Source organism: Hyla sarda, chromosome 5 (assembly GCF_029499605.1).
Source record: "Hyla sarda isolate aHylSar1 chromosome 5, aHylSar1.hap1, whole genome shotgun sequence".
NCBI lineage: Eukaryota > Metazoa > Chordata > Amphibia > Anura > Hylidae > Hyla > Hyla sarda.
Window position 1 is genome coordinate 184,513,482 of NC_079193.1, and position 14,116 is coordinate 184,527,597.

Below are 14,116 nucleotides of genomic sequence, written 5' to 3' on the forward strand. Positions count from 1 at the left end.
ATAGTCTATTGTATTAGTAGAATAGCGGTGTGCAGGTTAGCACGGGTGCTGGTGCTCACAGCGCACTGGCCTGATGGAAAATACCTGCAATCTTCTTTGAGAGTTTATCCCGTCTGTGGTGGAGATGTCTTGGCTTGTAGGTCTGTTAGACAGATGGCTCGGAGCTGCGTTTGGCCATGGATGGGTGAGTTGCTGGCAGCGAGGATATGGGATCGCGGGAGTGGGGATATGCAGAGCACTCACTGCGGCCTCGTGCTGTGGCTGTTGCTCGGTGGATGGTGGTCCGCTAGGTAGGGTACTCCAGCGCTTGAGAATGAAGGTTAGGTCCTTGTCAAGGATACGAATGGCAAAGAAGATTGCTGGATAGTCAGTAGTATTCAGACGCGTTTTGGGGAGAACCTCATTTTACAATAGCAAAAATGAGAAGTCTCAGACTATGGCATAGCATTGAACAGTGTATGCAATTAGAAGATTACATGTAATAGTCCCCTATGAGGACTAAAAAATGTTAAGAAAAATTAAGTTAATAAATACGATTTAACCCCTTCCCTAATAAAAGTTTGAATCACCCCCCTTTTCCCAATGCGCGCAGCCCCAGCTATCAGCGTGCTTGCTCTCACCTGTTTGATTGACAGGTGGGAGCGAGCACAGCAGTGGCTGAAATGAGTCGAAATTCAGTGGTGACGTCACTGCTGAATGCATTCGGCCACTAGGAGGGCGACCCCTAGTGGCCGAATTTAAAAGTGATTTTAAACTTGTTTAAAATCACTTTTTTTAATTAAAGTATATTAGAGGTATGTTGTAGTACTTAAGTACTACAACATATCAATTTTTTTACTTCATGACAGTGCCCATTTAAGTCCTAACCTCAGTATCTGAAGAAAGGGATCTAGGGGTCATTATTTCAAAAGACTTAAAGGTAGGAAGACAATGTAATAGAGCAGTAGGAAATGCTAGCAGAATGCTTGGGTGTATAGGGAGAGGTATGTCGGGCTCTTCGTACTGATCAAATCAGAGTTAGGATACAATAGCGTTAGGAAAGGTACAATATGGTATAAAGCGTTAATCTTAAATCAATCAGAAGGATTCAGTTTAATTAATTTGACCAGGTCACGGAAAATGTCAAAACATGGCCATAATGTGTTGAATGTTTGAAGTAACACACACAGCAGGGGGGGAAAAAGTATTGAACACATCACCATTTTTCTCAGTAAATAGATTTCCAAAGGTTCTATCGACATGAAGTTTTCACCAGACGTTGGTAATTACCTAAGCAATCCACACATACAAAAAGACCAAAACAAATAAATTCAGAAATTAAGTTCTGTATAATAATGTAAAATGGCACAGGTAAAAAAGTACTGAACACACTTACTATGTACTTTGTTGGTAATGACAGCTTCAAGAGGCCTCCTGTATAGAGAAAATAGTCACATGCATTGCTCTGGTGTGATTTTGGCCAATTCTTCCCCACAAACATCTTAACATCTTAAATCTTGAAGGTTCTGTTGGTTTCTTCTATGAATCATGATCTTTGCTTCTTTACAAAGATTTTCAATTATATTTAAAGAGTACCTGTCACCAAATAAAATGTTTAATATAGTGTTCCTTGTTAAATGTAATAGAAAAAAGGGCCACTAGGTGGCTTTGTTCTGTTCCCTGCCACAATTAATACTGTTAGTTTGGTCTCCTCCCAGCCTGGCAAGAAACCAAACTCAGCTATTGTTTCTCTACACTGAGCTTGATTGACAGCTGCACAGAGCCTCACTGAACCATGCATAGAGCCTTATTGAAAGATGCACAGAGCCTCACTGAACCATGCACAGAGCCTCACTGAACCATGCACAGAACCTCACTGAACCATGCACAGAGCCTCACTGAACCATGCACAGAGCCTCACTGAACCATGCACAGGGCCTCACTGAACCATGCACAGAGCCTCACTGAACCATGCACAGAGCCTCACTGAACCATGCACAGAGCCTCACTGAACCATGCACAGAGCCTCACTGAACCATGCACAGAGCCTCACTGAACCATGCACAGAGCCTCACTGAACCATGCACAGAGCCTCACTGAACCATGCACAGAGCCTCACTGAACCATGCACAGAGCCTCACTGAACCATGCACAGAGCCTCACTGAACCATGCACAGAGCCTCACTGAACCATGCACAGAGCCTCACTGAACCATGCACAGAGCCTCACTGAACCATGCACAGAGCCTCACTGAACCATGCACAGAGCCTCACTGAACCATGCACAGAGCCTCACTGAACCATGCACAGAGCCTCACTGAACCATGCACAGAGCCTCACTGAACCATGCACAGAGCCTCACTGAACCATGCACAGAGCCTCACTGAACCATGCACAGAGCCTCACTGAACCATGCACAGAGCCTCACTGAACCATGCACAGAGCCTCACTGAACCATGCACAGAGCCTCACTGAACCATGCACAGAGCCTCACTGAACCATGCACAGAGCCTCACTGAACCATGCACAGAGCCTCACTGAACCATGCACAGAGCCTCACTGAACCATGCACAGAGCCTCACTGAACCATGCACAGAGCCTCACTGAAACATTGAGAGAGTGCACTATGTGAGCAAGAATAAAGTTATAATACAGAGCTTTCTAAAGCTCTGAATTTTTTTTTAAGGGTGGGAGCAGTGTTGAGAGTAGTTAGGGAACTTAACCTGAGTTAGTTTAGAAAAGTTTATTTGGTGACAGGTACTTTTTAAGTCAGATTACTTACTTAGCGGCTTTTTCTGTTTTTGAAACCGCTCAAGAGTTTTTTTTTTGTTGTCTGCTTGGGATCATTGTCTTGCTGAAATGCCCACCCTCGTTTCATCTTCATCTTCCTGGTAGATGGCAGCAGATTTTTCTTAAGAATGTCTTAAGAATTTTCCCATTCATCCTTTCTTCAAATATGTGAAGTTTGCCAGTAGTTTTTGCTGAAAAGCAGTCCCACACCATGTTGTTCAATGTTGGTATGGTGTTTTTTAGTGTGATATGTAGTGCCAGTTCTCCTCCAGACATAGTGTGTATTATGGTATCCAAACAGTTAATTTTTTTTCTCATCTGACCACAATTTTCCGAGTATTCCATTGGCTTTTCAGCAAACTTTAACCCTTTTTCTGCAAAATCAGGTACATGTACGTGGTGATGAAGGCTGACTTGCTGCATCACCATGTACATGAACCTGATGATTTTACCCTGACACATCGCCACCGGGCGCTGTGACAGTTTACTGAGCTTGGCTGCACAGCCGAACATCCCTGAAGCCGGACAGAGACCAATCACAGCGGTCCCTGACCAGTGATAGCTCTTATTGGTCCATCAGTACTGACTGACCAATACGAGTGATATTTGCGGGGATTTCCTTCTTCCCCATGTCCTCTGTTGCTTCACACAGTGAAGCGATCGGAGGAGAGGGGGCCCCGTCGGAGGATGCCGGCCGCAGCACTTCCATACATTGTCATGACAACAGAAGCTGATCAGCCTCTACCTAAGGTAGAGTCTGATATGCTATATTATGACTCTCAGTGTAAAACTGACATAGGCATAACAGAATATGGCGACTTACAAACATGATTATTTTTTTCTGAATATAGTTTTTATGGTATAAATGTACTATAATATAAAAAAAAGTATATAAATTAGGTATTGCCATAATTATATCAACTTGCAGAGTAAAGTTAACGTCATACCGCATGACAAACGACCTAAAAACAATTAAGAGTCAGCTTGTCTCCCAAAAATATCTTTGCACCCCATGACCTCTGCAACTTTATATAATACCAACAAAATATCCTAAACTAAAAGGAGGCCCCACAATCCACACAGCACGTCTTTGTCTGAGGCCTGTGTGTGGGACACATAACATACTAACATAATTCATAAGGTTTAAAAAAGACCAGAGTCCATCGAGTTCAACCTATATCCCTAATGAGTCCCTGCTGAGTTGATCCAAAGGAAGGCAAAAATACCTCAGACTAGAGATAAAAATCCCTTCCCAACTCCACATATGGCAGTCAGAATAAATCCCTGAATCCACTTTCTGTCCCTATTAATCTAGTATCCATAACCTGTAATATTACTCTCCAAAAAATGCATCCAGGCCCATTTTGAACTCTTTTACAGAGTTCACCATGACCACCTCCTCTGGGAGAGAGTTCCACAGTCACACTGCTCTTACAGTAAAGATCCCCCATCTGTGATGGTGTAGAAACCTTCTTTCCTCTAAGCAGAGGATACCCCCTTGTTATAGACAGTCCTGGGTATAAATAGATCATGGGAGAGATCTCTGTACTGCCCATGATATATTTATACATGGTTATAAGGTGTCTCCTAAGCCTTCTTTTTTCTAAACTAAATAACCCTAATTCTGATAATCTTCCTGGGTACTGTAGTCCTTCCATTCCCCGTATTACCCTGGTTGCCCGTCTTTGAACCCTCTCAAGCTCCACTATATCTTTCTTGTACACTGGTGCCCAGTACTGTACACAGTATTCTATGTGTGGTCTGACTAGTGAGTTGTACAGCGGTAAAATTATTTTTGTCGTGGGCATCTATGCCCCTATTGATGCACCCCATGATTTTATTTGCCTTGGCAGAAGCTGCCAGACACTGGTCACTACACCTAAATTTACTGTTAACTAAGACTCCCAAGTCCTTTTTCCATGTCAGGCATCCCAAGTGTGCTCCCATTTAATACATAATCCCAGCCCTGATTTTTCTTCCACATATGCATCACCTTACATTTATCAGTGTTGAACCTCATCTGCCACTTCCCAGCCCAAACCTCCAACCTATCCAGATCCATTTTTAACAGTGCAAAGTCCTCTATTGTGTTGACCACTTTACAGAGTTTAGTATCATCTGCAAAGATTACTTTACTATTCAACCCCTCTACAAGGTCATTAATGAATATATTAAATAGAATAGGACCCAAGACTGACCCGTGTGGTACCCCACTAGTAACAGTCACCCAATCAGAATAAGTACTATTAATAACCACCCTCTGTTTCCTATCACTGAGCCAGTTACTTACCCACTTGCACACATTTTCCCCCCAGCCCAATCCTTCTTATTTTATGCACCAACCTTTTATGTGGCACCGTATCAAATGCTTTGGAAAAATCAAGATATACAACATCCAGTCATTTCCTATGGTCCAGTCTGTAGCTCACCTCCTCATAAAAGATGACGTAGCGCACAAAGGCCACATATGGGATATTTCTAAATCTGTCGGAATTCGGGGAATAGATCTTGAGTTGCATTTCTCTGTCAACACCTACTGTGTTAAAGAAAAATGAATTAAAATGGAAAATCTGTTATTCTGACTACTTTACAGGGTTCAGTTTTTAAAATGGGGTGATTTATGGTGGTATCTAACATACAGGCCTCAAATCCACTTCAGAACTAAACTGGTCCATGAAAAATCAGATTTTGTAATTTTCTTGAAAATCAGGAAAAACTTATAAACCATCTAACATTCTAAAAAAGTAAAAGTATGATGAGAACATAGTAGACATATTGTAGATGTGAATTAATTATTAATTTGGTTTGGCATGACTATTTGTCATACAAGCAGAAAATGTAAAATCTAGAAAAATGCAAAGGTTTCATTTTTTTCACAAAACCACTGAATTTATCAATCAAAATTTATCACTAATGCTAAGTACAATATGTCACGAAAAAACAATCTCAGAATCTCTTTCATAGTAAAAGCTTTCCAAAGTTATTACCAAATAAGGGAACACATGTTAGATTTAAAAATTTACCTTGGTCATTAAGGCCAAAACTGGCAAGGAGTAAAGGGGCTAAACAAACTTCAACATGCTTTTTATTTACACTTAAATCTCAGATCATTGGGGGTAAAAAATTTAATATAAATGATGTAATGCTTATAAATCACACATAACCCCCCCCCCCCCCCCCATATGCACTGCTCTCTATGATCTCCTTGACAGACTATGCACTCAATAAAAACTGGAGTCATTTAACAATTTGTAGAAAAATTCTTTACATATAACATATAATTATAATAGGAGAATATCCACCCAGGAGGGGGATGACCGTAAACCACAGGTATCACTTAGATATCAAATAAGGTGCCTCTGTGCATAACATAGAGTAAATATTATTACAACAGGTGAGTAAATATAAACAGACATAGTGCATATGATAGTGCATAAAGGTGTATACTCAGCCCTACATTGCTGTAAAACGGGCATAGGATACGGAGTGACACCACCCCAACGCAGCGTTTTGGCAAACCTTTGTCGAGGGTTGCCAAAACGCTGCATTAGGGTGGTGTCACTCAGGTATCCTGTGCCCGTTTTACAGAAAACGTGTGAATTTTTCTTCCAAACACATAGATTGATCACAAATAATCCACAGAGGATGGAGGGTCCAGGTTGCGTCCACAGGGGCATATGAGCGGATTTTCACCCAACTAATCCGTAAACCCGACAAGTCCCTAAAACTGTCATTAACAGAAATAGCATAAGGGAGCGTTACAAGGGGTTGGAAAATAAACAGGACCATGTTGTCCGCATTAAGGCAGAGATGACCTTCTCGCTCTCGATGTTGCCATGATATGATGGGTCCTGTCAGAGAAGAAGGGCCAGGGGCTTCACCACCACCGTAAACAGAAGCGGCGACAGGGGACACCCCTGGAGTGTTCCCCTGCCCAACGCAAATTGATCAGAAGAGAGACCATTCAAAATCACTTGGGCATGAGGGGACAAATATAAAATAGATACCCCTTTAACCCCTTAACGACAATGGACGTAAATGTACATCATGGTGCAGTGGTACTTAACGCATCATGGCGTACATTTATGTTCATTGTCGTTAAAGGGGTATCTATTTTATATTTGTCCCCTCATGCCCTCTCTTTGGTCTCTCTTCTGATCAATTTGCGTTGGGCAGGGGAACACTCCAGATACGTCATGGTGCCGTGGTACTTAACGCACCATGGCGTACATTTACGCTCCGACATGACCGCAAGCATCGAATCGGTGCTCGTGTCATGCGCGGCAGGTCCCGGCTGCTATCAGCAGCCAGGGACCTGCGGGTAATGGTGGACATCCGCAATCACACGGATGTCCGCCATTAACCCCTCAGATGCCGTGATCAATACAGATCACGGCATCTGTGGCAGTGCGGTAATTTAAATGGATGATCGGATCGCTCGCAGCGGTGATCTGATCATCGAGCATGGCGGCTGGAGGTTCCCTCACCTGGCTCCGGCCGTCTCCCGGGGTCTTCTGCTCTGGTCTGAGATCGAGCAGACCAGAGCAGAAGATCACTGATAATACTGATCAGTGCTGTGCCCTATGCATAGCCCTGAACAGTATTAGCAATCAAAAGATTGCTATTGATAATCCCCTAAGTGTAAAAATGAAAGTTAAAAAAATTAGAAAAATCCCCTCCCCCAATAAAATGGTAAAATGTCCTTTTTTCTCATTTTACCCACATAAAGTGTAAAAAAAATAAAATAAATATATATATATATATATATATATATATATATATATACACATATTTGGTATCGCCACGTGCGTAAATGTGTGAACTATTAAAATATATTGTTATTGATCCCGTACGGTGAACAGCATGAACGTAAAAAAAAAAACGCAAAACTGCTGCTTTTTTTGTCTTATTTTATTCAAAAATAAAAAAATGTGTGAAAGTTTTATATACACAAGTGTGGTATCAATAAAAAGTACAGATCATGGCGCAAAAAATTAGCCCTCATACCACCGCTTATATGGAAAAATGAAAAAGTTATAGGTTGTTAAAATAGGATTTTAAACATACTAATTTGGTTAAAAAGTTTGCAATTTTTTTTAAGCGCAACAAAAATAGAAAAGTATATAATCATGGGTATCATTTTAATCGTATTGACCCACAGAATAAAGAGCACATATCATTTTTACCGTAAATTGTACGGCGTGAAAACGAAACCTTCCAAAATTAGCAAAATTGCGGTTTTCTTTTTAATTTCCCCACACAAATAGTTTTTGTTTTTTTTTTTGGTTGCGCCATACATTTTATTGTAAAATGAGTGATGTCATTACGCAGGACAACTGGTCTGTGCATGAAAATATAAAAGTTAAGATTTTTAGAAGACGAGGAGGAAAAAACGAAAATGCAAAAATAAAATTGGCCTGGTCCTTAAGATCAAAATGGACTTGGTGCTTAACCCCTTAAGGACTCAGCCCATTTTGGCCTTAAGGACTCAGACAATTTAATTTTTACGTTTTCATTTTTTCCTCCTCGCCTTCAAAAAATCATAACTCTTTTATATTTTCATCCACAGACTAGTATGAGGGCTTGTTTTTTGCGCGACCAGTTGTCCTTTGTAATGACATCACTCATTATATCATAAAATGTATGGCGCAACCAAAAAACTATTTTTGTGGGGAAATTAAAACGAAAAATGCAATTTTGCTAATTTTGGAAGGTTTTGTTTTCACGCCGTACAATTTATTGTAAAAATGACATGTGTTCTTTATTCTGAGGGTCAATACGATTAAAATGATACCCATTATTATATACTTTTATATTATTGTTGCGCTTAAAAAAAATCACAAACTTTTTAACCAAATTAGTACGTTTATAATCCCTTTATTTTGATGACCTCTAACTTTTTTATTTTTCCGTATAAGTGGCGGTATGGGGGCTCATTTTTTGCACCATGATCTGTACTTTTTTTTGATACCACATTTGCATATAAAAAACTTAATACATTTTTTAGAATTTTTTTTAAATAAAATGTATTAAAAAAGTAGGAATTTTGGACTTTTTTAATTTTTTTTCGTTCACTACGCCGTTCACCGTACGGGATCATTAACATTTTATTTTAATAGTTCGGACATTTACGCACGCGGGCGATACCAAATATGTCTATAAAAAATGTTTTTTACGCTTTTTGGGGGTAAAATAGGAAAAAACGGACGTTTTACTTTTTTATTGGGGGAGGGGATTTTTCACTTTTTTTTTACTTTTACTTTTACATTTTTTTTTACACTTGAATAGTCCCCATAGGGGACTATTCATAGCAATACCATGATTGCTAATACTGATCTGTTCTATGTATAGGACATAGAACAGATCAGTATTATCGGTCATCTCCTGCTCTGGTCTGCTCGATCACAGACCAGAGCAGGAGACGCCGGGAGCCGCACGGAGGAAGGAGAGGGGACCTCCGTGCGGCGTTATGAATGATCGGATCCCCGCAGCAGCGCTGCGGGCGATCTGATCGTTCATTTAAATGGCGAACTGCCGCAGATGCCGGGATCTGTATTGATCCCGGCACCTGAGGGGTTAATGGCGGACGCCCGCGAGATCGCGGGCGTCGGCCATTGCTGGCGGGTCCCTGGCTGCGATCAGCAGCCGGGATCAGCCGCGCATGACACGGGCATCGCTCCGCTGCCCTCGGTTATGCTTAGGACGTAAATGTACGTCCTGGTGCGTTAAGTACCACCTCACCAGGACGTACATTTACGTCCTGCGTCGTTAAGGGGTTAATGAATTTAGGGCCAAAACGAACAACTTCTCGCAGATACGCCCGTTCTACAGAATCAAAGCCTTGTCTGCATCTAAGGAGGCCAAGGCCAAATCCTTATTCAGCTCCACTCCTACTTGGACTGCGACCTGTACCCTCCATATGTTCTCAGAGGTTGATTTACCAGGCATGAAGCCTGTCTGATCCCCATGTATATTAGAGAGTATAACCCGGTGCAATCTAAAGCTAACAGTTTTGTAAGGATCTTTTATAGTTCACATTAACCAAGTAAATGGGCCTATAAGAAGCACAGTCAAGGGGGTCTTTGTCTGGCTTGAGAAGAACTACAATATTAAAGGGGTATTCCAGGCCAAAACTTTTTTTTATATGTCAACTGGCTCCGGAAAGTTAAACAGATTTGTAAATTACTTCTATTAAAAGATCTTAATCCTTCCAATAGTTATTAGCTTCTGAAGTTGAGTTGTTGTTTTCTGTCTAACTGCTCTCTGATGACTCACGTCCCGGGAGCTGTGCAGTTCCTATGGGGATATTTCCCCATCATGCACAGCTCCTGGGACGTGACATCATCATTGAGCAGTTAGACAGAAAACTTCAGAAGCTAATAACTATTGGAAGGATTAAGATTTTTTAATAGAAGTAATTTACAAATCTGTTTAACTTTCCGGAGCCAGTTGATATGTATAAAAAAAGTTTTGCCTGGAATACCCCTTTAACACCATAAATAGTGGACAGAAGGCAACTAGCCTCAAAAGCAGCATCATACATAGCTTTGAGGGGGGCCTGAAGGAAGGTGGTGTATCTCACATAGACCTTCATAGGTAGGGCCTCTTGGACATCTCTTCTGATTATTCTTTTTACAAATATTGAAAGGGAATAAAGAAACCCTTGCCTAGATACCACAAAAAAAAAGTGATGCTATGAAGTAGTGGGTGTTATATAGGGTGTGCAATCATCTGTGCTATCATTGCAGGAAGATAGAATCTCCCCATTTGTGCTGATTTTAAAGGACATAAAGGAATTATGGTTTTCATTGTGGCATGATTTTATCTGCACTCTCCATCATACTTTGTGGTTGTTTTTTAAACCTTATGCATTTTTTTTTATTCTTTTAGGAATAGACATTAACCAGGTGGTGCGGCTCTTAATTCAAAATAGAAGTGAGAAAACAAGGGAAGGGAGCCATAACAATACTCCGTGAAAGCCTTTTCTTTTCCACAGTTTTCAAAATAAAGGACCTGTACACTGTGCTTATGTTTGTTTTTTTAATGTAATTAATGTGATAAAATGTTATTAAAATTTTAAGTATTTAATTTGCTTGTGAAATAGAAATTCTTAAGCACTGTGATTTTTTTTTTACAAGCACAGCACTGCGGTGTAAAAGTTCTGATACCTCATATAATTGGTCCCTTTAAAATTCTAGTACTGTGAAACATCTGCAAAAGACCCTCTTCACCCATACCAGATTTTGTTCGTTTTTTTTAAATATTATTATTATTATTACATCCTTTTTATTTGGTTTCAATGATTTTAAGTAAACAAAAAATCAGAGAAACATGAAAACCCACCCTTTTCACCCTCCACCCTACCCACAAACAAAACCATCCCAAGTGCACAACAGTAAAAATTCATAAGTACCATCCTCCAAAAAAGAGCAAGAAATTTGGTGCACCATGTATTTCATACTATTTAAAAAGGCATGTGTAGTGAAAAAAATAGACAAGGTGCTTCAGAACAATAAATTGAGTCAGCAATAACCATAACAGGTATTTAGAGATCATCCATCAGCAGAAATGGATGTGACCATCACATTAATAGAAAAAAAGCACAGAAGACTCAGAAGTGCATGGACATGAATAGGTAAAATGTCTCTGAACCAAAAGACCCTCAAGTGCCAGAGCCAATACCTTAACATCCAAGTATAACAGAGAAATCTGTCTATAAGACCCTTCATGCAACGGATCCTTACCAGGATTTAGAAGGAGCACTACTATGGCTTTAAGCATTGAGCGAGGAAGGGTGCTCTTGCTGCTGACCTGAGCACCAGCAAGAGCTGCGGGAGCAGGACACCTTAAAAACTTTTATAAACCCACGGGGGATTTTTCATTTGCAAGTCCTTCAGTGCCACCTCCAACTCCTCCACAGTGAAAGACAAGACCAGCTTGTCTTGCTGATTCAAAGACAAGCGGAGGGATACCATCCACAAAACCTTTCAGTTCTGCAAAAGAACAAGAAGTTTTAAAGGTATAAGTGTCTTGATAAAAATATGGCATCCCCTGCAGAATACCAATATCATCTGTTACTTTCTGTCCCATAGACTCTTGGAGAAAACAAAAACAGGCCACCCACTACTGGGCCCCAGCAATAGAAGCAAGCTGTTTGCCTGTACCCTTCCCACTTTCAAAGTCTTCTGTCAGACAAAAAAATTTTTTGTGCTCAACAGTCAATGCCAGGTTCCAGCCCAGACCCAAACATCTCTTGCAGCATCAGTGGGGAAAAGAATATAAATACTTTCAGCATCCACAACAACTTGCTGTAATCTAGCCCTTTGCATCTTAGTAGAAGACCAATGAATGATTATGTCCCTAATAAAAAAAAAAAAAGGTCCCACAAAAACACTTTTTCAGTGAACTCCAAACCATCAAAACTGAAGACAAGCCATCATTCAAAGTAATAAATTCAGTAATTGCAGCAGTTCTTATCTCCGAGGTAGAGAGCAATTGTAAACAGAATGGATTTAGTCTCTATGGAGGATGACACCCCCCCCCCCCCCCAGCATAATCTATCACCTATACCTTTAAAGAAATAGGGGAGATATCTGAAAGACTCCTGGCCAAATACTTGAACTCCCACACCATGCCCACTGCATCAGCATCACCCATTGCCAGGTCTTTCCTAGAAATAATTCCATTAATAGCAGAATAACAAGAATATTGACATGTGAAAGGATTGTGATGGCGTCAAAGACCCACATCCTCAAGAACCCTGTCTGCCTCTGAAGGGGGATGAGATGGATAACTTCTGGGGCATGCATGTCACTCCTCTAAGAGGATATCCAAGCACTTATTAAAATCCCTGCACATAAGGCTCAGGCTTTCCGCCCAAGCAGATTAAAGCACAACTTGGTTAGAAGTCACAGAAACGGCTAAGGTTATAGGGATGTTGCCCAAACATAAATACCCAATCGTGATGGAGGACCAAACATAGAGGAATGGATGGTTGGGACAAACACAAACCAGACAACAAAACAACTACCTGTATGTAATCTTGCAAGAGAAGGGCACTGATTTTGATCAGCATCAGAAAGAACAAACTGAGAAGCAAACTGGAGGAGAGTAAACAAGACCTTCAACAGAGACATGAAAAACATATATATATATATATATGTATGTATATATGTACGTATATATATAAAAATAACTAACTGTATGCAGCATTAACATACATAGCAAACAGCAAAACTGTGAATAGTCATTTTTGTAGCAAATTTATCATAAAGTGGACATTCCTTTGCTCCCAGTTCATTCTGAGGTGATTTTTCAGTTGTGCCGAATTTATCAACCATATCTCACATTTATTATAGACAAACTTTCCCTTCGTCTGTAATTGCTTGTTTTACTAGGCAAAAAGCCAATTGAGTGTAAAAAGAGTGGCTACAGGATAGGGCTAATTTTTTAGTTTTTTGGCAAATTGTTGTAAAATATTTGTGGTGATAAAAATGTTTTAATTGTACAATTATCCAATTACTTAACTATACTGCCATTTCACAAATATACTATTTAACCCCTTAAGGACTCAGGGTTTTTCAGTTTTTTCCTCCTTACATTTTAAAAATCATAACCCTTTCAATTTTCCACCTAAAAATCCATATTATGGCTTATTTTTTGCGTCACCAATTCTACTTTGCAGTGACATTAGTAATTTTACCCAAAAATTCACGGCGAAACGGAAAAATATATAATTGTGCGACAAAATCTAAGAAAAAACGCCATTTTGTAAATTTTGGGGGCTTCCATTTCTACGCAGTGCATATTTCGGTAAAAATGACACCTTATCATTATTCTGTAGGTCCATACGGTTAAAATGATACCCTACTTATATAGGTTTCCTACATGCAAGAAAATGTATACATTTAAAAATGTAATCTTCTGACCCCTATAACTTTTTTATTTTTCCACGTACAGGGCGGTATGAGGGCTCATTTTTTGCGCCGTGATCTGAAGTTTTTATGGGTATAATTTTTGTTTTGATCTGACTTTTTGATCACTTTTTATTCATTTTTTTTAATGGTATAAAAAGTGACCAAAAATACGCTTTTTTGGTCTTTGGAATTTTTTGCGCGTACGCCATTGATCGTGCGGTTTAATTAACAATGTATTTTTATAGTTCGGACATTTACGCACGCGGCGATACCACATATGTTTATTTAATTTTTTTTTACACTGTTTTATTTTTTTATGGGAAAAGGGGGATGATTCAAACTTTTATTAGGGAAGGGGTTAAATGACCTTGAACACTTTTTTTTTTGCAGTGTTATAGGTCCCATAGGGACCTATAACACTGCACACATTGA

At 39.9% G+C, this 14,116-nt stretch overlaps 1 protein-coding gene across 6 annotated transcripts in view; it reads left to right on the forward strand.

Moving 5' to 3' along the window:
• The window catches only part of LOC130273680 (serine-rich adhesin for platelets-like), a 222,744-nt gene extending 211,818 nt beyond the window's left edge, over positions 1–10,926 (forward strand). For 2 of the 6 annotated variants that reach the window (XM_056520883.1, XM_056520880.1), the window contains exon 20: positions 10,659–10,926. In XM_056520883.1, the coding sequence (XP_056376858.1) occupies positions 10,659–10,744 (86 nt within the window). In that variant the 3' untranslated portion in view covers positions 10,745–10,926. The remainder of the gene's footprint in view (positions 1–10,658) is intronic. The other 4 variants (XM_056520885.1, XM_056520886.1, XM_056520882.1 and 1 more) reach the window with 3 other exon arrangements.
• Positions 10,927–14,116: the final 3,190 nt, after the last annotated feature.